We start from the raw sequence: 5,611 nt of genomic DNA, 5'->3' as shown, positions 1-5,611 counted from the left end.
AAATAAATATTAGTTAACTCACGCTGCCATTTTTTAGATCGGTTTAATTACCTTTTAAATCGGGTCAACGGATCTTAAAAGTGTTAGGGTGATAAATTAACTACCGCTGAAAAAATGTTGAGACTGAATTAACTTCCGTTAAGTCAAAGGAACGGGGAATTTTGAAATGGAGGAGAGCAATTTTCAGCTAGTTTTTATCAAGGCCCAACACGGAAATACTACACCCATGACAATGAGAAGTATATTCCATTGGGATTTTGATGTGAAACCACGCAATTTGGAATTAGCCATGTCAATGCTATGAAAATTGATAGTATTATCCCTCAATAAGTAATAAAGCCACAAGTTTCCATTGTCATTTCTTAATAGCATTATTTTTTTGGTTCATAGAATAGAACCATGGACGCAGGGCCGCATTTAGCACACGTTGCATTTTGCTTGCTTCAATACTAATTAAGCCTCTAATTAATTAGTCCTCCAAGAATAAAGCTGTATTAAAGACCCAACCGTGTGGCTTGTTTTTTTAATAATAGTAATCTCTCTATTAATCTATCACTTGAACACTTCCTTAATCAACCTCACCTTTCTTTATCTCTAAGAAATTGATGATTCTCCTTGTGTATTGTTTCACGCCAAATTGTTTTGATTTGGAATAGGTTCATGGTATTGTTGAATTTACTGCTTTGTTATTCATTTTGATCAAGTGATATAAGTCTATTTATTAAGCTTAGACAAATCAAACACATTTTTTTTTAATTTTCTACCAATATTGGTAAGTAAGAACCTTGAGAACAATGAGGCGGAATCGTTTCTTTCAAAAAAAAAAATGAGGCGGAATCGTTAATTACATGCATATGAAGCTAGGGGTTTTTTTTTTGGTAGAATGACAAAGCAAAAAGAAAAAAAGAAAGAAAACCCTACAAACAATGTTCAGTTTGGGGCATCAAGCCTCAACACTGTCTCCAACTTCGATGGGGGAGCATGTCAAAAGGTCACACCTAACCTTAAAGAGCGCCTGAGATTGGCCAAAAAATCTATGCAGCAGTTGCCCTCACATGATATAAATAAATGTTAGGAACATGCTTCTTTAAACCAAAAATCTTCAGCAACAAAAACGTGTATACATGCATATGGGAGTGTTCCGGAAACTAGGATTACATGCATAGGAAGCTAGGATTAGCCGAACTAGTAATGTCAAAAGGAAATAAAATAAAAAGAATAACAAAAATAAAGTTGCTAGCGTTAGTATATTATTTCTTTTAGCTCAAGAAATTTCACCAGGGTCAAAGTTTTTTAAATGATAATCTGTGGTTAAGTCATCATTTTCGTAAGATATAAACAACTTTATAGTAGTAGTTTAACCATTCATTCGTCTCTTTATTTTTTGGCTAACTCTCAAGTAATTTCAGTGTAATTATGCAATGGATTTCTAACTAGTTAGAAGGACTATTACCATGCATCGATGAAGCAATGGTTAAATTTAACTTACACTAAATTAGTTATGTTCTAACTTCTAAGTACTCTTATAGCCGAATCAGTCATGAGGTCTATCTCGATCCTAGTGAGTTCCGGAATCTAAATCACCTAAATTTTTTATTTTATATAAAAAAAAAAATTATGTCAATCTCATAATTATATAAAGACTCCAATTGAACTCCAACAGAAAGCAACCAATTAAGTCCTTGGCTCTTGCCAGCTTTCAAATCCATCAGCCCCTCTTGCTTCATAATGTTGTATGTATGAATCAATGTATTTGAGGAATGTATTCAAATTCAACTCATAAAATATGCAAAATATACGTGTTAGATAAACTTCCAAATGATTGAACAAGCACACAAGTCAAGAGCTAATCAATAAAAAAATGTACAAATCACTTTATAAATCATGTCTTAGTGATAAAAATCCTGAAATCCTCCATAAACATAGGTGGTCAATGTATTAATACACAAGTTTCCTAGGTGGTTTTTTCCATTCATTGACATTTAATCAAAAATTAAAGCAAAACCTTAGCTGTCAAATACCCTTCACACTACACATATATAGCTTTATATACCTTCACTCACGATATCTATTTCTCTAATTCCTCATTTATGTGTTTATACCAACATGGAAAATATTCACATTCACAATAGTAATGATCATCATGCAACTTCTGAAGGGTCTATTCTTGAGAATATATGGGCTAAAATTACCAGCAATGATGCAAGAACAAATGGAAATGAAGCAGAATGTTCTAAGCCGTGGGAAGAATTACCTAATCTTGGCGAAAGAGACGGTTCGATGGAAATACTTCAAAGGCTTCCAAGTTTAGGAAGATGGATATCAATGGGAGCAGATTACTGGGAAGAGCTTTTAGATGATATTCTACCAATTACTGCAATAAGCAATAAAGAAGATTTTTCATGCAACAAAAAGATGGAAATTGAAAGTGTGTGTAAATCAAAGGAAAAGGTAGAAGAAGATGGTGTGAGAAAAGAGAAAAAAAGAGTTGAAAAACATTATAGAGGAGTAAGGAGAAGGCCATGGGGTAAATATGCAGCTGAAATTAGAGATTCATCAAAGAAAGGTGCAAGAGTTTGGCTTGGTACATTTGATACAGCTGAAAAAGCTGCTTTAGCTTATGATAAAGCTGCTTTGAGAATTAGAGGTTCAAAAGCATGTCTTAATTTCCCAATTGAGAGTGTTGGAAATATAAATGCTTTAGGATGTGGTAAGAAAGGAATTGTTGATGTTACAAAGAGAGAAAGTTTATTGGATTCAAGGAAGAGAGGATTAAGGGATAGAGGAGAATTTGTTGTTGATGTGATGAATATTGAAGAACCTGCAACCAAAAAGATGGCAGCGTTGGAATTGGAAGACATGTTAGAAAATGATATTTTTGTATTTCAGGACCTAGGAATTGATTACTTGGACAGTTTGCTCTCATCTTTTTGACAGAAATACAAATTAGATTGTTAGTTTAATAGCAATTTATTTATTTATTGCTTTTATATTTGTAAATTTTGTTCTATGTATTATCAAACTTTGGAATTGATGGTTTGGTATAAAATGAAGATGAACAAACTGCTGCCATATACATATACTGTTCCATACGGTTACAAATGCTAGCTCTTAATCATCATCATGTGATGACTCATAAAACTTGTTTAGAGATGGTAGAAATCTAAGAAAACGAGTAAGGATGAAGGAGAAAATTAATAATAATTTTATGAGATGTGTAAGGAGAAATTTCTGACGGTTTTTCTTTGACAAAATATTGATGAGGTTAGTGTAAGGAATGTGTATTGCATGTATTGCATGTATTTGTATTTGTATTTGTACAGTGTATTAGAATATTTTGAAAACATTGTACCAAAAAAAAAAAAAGAATATTTTGAAAACATGCATAATTATATTGGATCACTACAAAGAGGTACAATAAAGATTGTGATTAAGAACCAACAGTGGATGGATCGATAGTTTGATCTCTTACTCATGCACATGAAGAAAATTTTATTAGAAGACGAGAACTCGCCATGTGTACCAAACAAGTTCTCTCTACCCCAACAAAGACCGTCGATGGTTCTCTTAAAAAAAGAAAAACTAATCGACAGTGTAAACTTTGTAGCAATAACATGGTTACATAAGAAATTGTGATTAAAAAAAAGACCATGAAACTGTTATCAATTACTCCCTTGTTGTTTCATTTTCATTCAAGTTGATTTTGGTCACTATATAAGGATCTTGTTAGTAATCACTCTCTACCGCTTATTGTGTGTTTGGAAAAGGGCCTAAAATGCAGAGTGGACGGACCACTTCGGAATAGTCTTTTTTTACAACATTTTCCTTCACATTCTTTCAACAACAACAAAAAAAACACATTTTCCTTCACATAATAATTCTTTCTAATTCATGTATAATTTTCACGTCTAACCACACCTTAGGCATGTTCTGATTTTTTGACTATTTTTATTTTTGCAATGAGTTGTTCGAGAGAGAAGTTTGGTCAAATTTTACAAAATGGCGAAACAAATTTCAAAGACATGTGCTTGATAACGACAAATATTAGACAACAATAATTCTTGCAAGTAATAAATAAATTGTAACTCTTAGTTTAGATAATAGTCATAATGCATTACTATTATTCAGTTTTTCAAATATAATCAAATATTGACTTTATATATAATATTACTACCCTTAATAAAAGACAAATTTTGTACTCCCTCCGTCCCGGAATAACTGACACATTTTCTAAAAAAAAGTGTCCCAAAATAACTGACTCATTTCAATTTTCAATACAACTTTCATCATTCCCAATACAATATAACACTAAATAATACTACTTTTATCATTTCCAATACAATATATTCCACTTTTCCCTTCATTTATACATTTTTCTTAATCTGTGTGAAAACCTAATGACATATCAATCCTAATGACAACTAATTCTAAATTGGATTGATTAGATACCCATACAACCCTAACTACCACTCACCATAGGCCTTAGTGACCAGACTTACACGGTGTTTCTACACAAATCAATATTAGATGTCCAAAAATCTGTTATCAATTGATCATATTTATTGGACCTAAACATCATCAACCCGTTTTAATAAACCAAAACACACAGCTGATTATAGCCCACAGAATATTAGAAAAAATTATAACATTATACTCTCCAATATGAGCTTAAATATCAATCAAATAATATTTTCATCCTCCATTCAGAAGTTTAAATTAACTTTGAATTGCTACATCAATGCTAATACTATGCATACATTTTCCCTTTAATTTGCAGAACATTAATCTATCTTCATACATATACAGAGACATAGGAAGGACTCATGAGAGACGCAACAACAAATAACCCAAACACTAAACAAATTACAAAAATAACTTATACAAGAAGAATAAAATATCAAGGACCCTTTTAACATATTTGTAATCTCAGCTTTGGATCCTAGCTGCTAGCACTTGATTCAGAATCGTGATGATTATTCAAGTTAAGCTTAGAATTAGAAAATTCCATTTGCATGGAAGCTGCAGCAACAGTTTCAGCAGGGAAATTAAGCAAAGCTTTTGAACCTCTCATTTTGAAAGCAGCTCTATCATAAGCCATAGCAGCTTCTTCAGCTGTTTGGAAAGTTCCAAGCCATACTCTAGCTCCATGACGAGCCGAGTCGCGAATCTCCGCCGCGTATTTCCCCCAAGGACGACGCCTTACTCCTCTATAGTGCTTCTTGGCAATAGTCTTTGTTGGTTCTAAGCCACTCAACATAGCTTGATGGTGGTGGTTCCTATGTGGTACAAATGTGTTGGTTAGAGCATTAGCCTCGTTTAGGATTTGGTATATGACCATGTCTTGTGAGTCATTCTCGTTTAAGGGAAATTCTGTTTGGGATTGTGAAAATAAAACCATGGCTATGTCTGTTTCTTTGGTGTTGCGATGGTTTTTAAGGAGTGAATGGGAACTTGGGATTTGAGAAGGTTGTGTTGTGTCAAGTGGTTATAGACTTTTGCATTATATATCTAGAAGCATAACAATTTGGTAAATGTGGGGACGTAGAATATTACGTGGTTCAGAAGAAGGTTTTATGGAACACGAAGGAAAGTGGAATTTCTTTCTCTCACT

General features: G+C 32.9%; 2 protein-coding genes across 2 annotated transcripts; one reads left to right on the top strand and one right to left on the bottom strand.

Moving 5' to 3' along the window:
• The first annotated feature begins 2,004 nt into the window (after positions 1–2,004).
• On the top strand, positions 2,005–3,166 carry LOC146944012 (ethylene-responsive transcription factor ERF094-like). Its single transcript, XM_085742391.1, has one exon. The coding sequence runs from the start codon at positions 2,107–2,109 to the stop codon at positions 2,932–2,934; it is 828 nt and encodes a 275-aa protein (XP_085598517.1). The 5' UTR covers positions 2,005–2,106; the 3' UTR covers positions 2,935–3,166.
• Positions 3,167–4,675: 1,509 nt separating this feature from the next.
• On the bottom strand, positions 4,676–5,520 carry LOC146944011 (pathogenesis-related genes transcriptional activator PTI5-like). Its single transcript, XM_085742392.1, has one exon. The coding sequence runs from the start codon at positions 5,396–5,398 to the stop codon at positions 4,940–4,942; it is 459 nt and encodes a 152-aa protein (XP_085598518.1). The 5' UTR covers positions 5,399–5,520; the 3' UTR covers positions 4,676–4,939.
• Between the last annotated feature and the right edge of the window lie 91 nt (positions 5,521–5,611).

Source organism: Medicago sativa, chromosome 2, assembly GCF_051527215.1.
Source record: "Medicago sativa cultivar Bolivia chromosome 2, Bolivia_mono, whole genome shotgun sequence".
NCBI classification, from domain to species: domain Eukaryota; kingdom Viridiplantae; phylum Streptophyta; class Magnoliopsida; order Fabales; family Fabaceae; genus Medicago; species Medicago sativa.
This window is presented reverse-complemented; position numbering and strand designations above follow the sequence as displayed.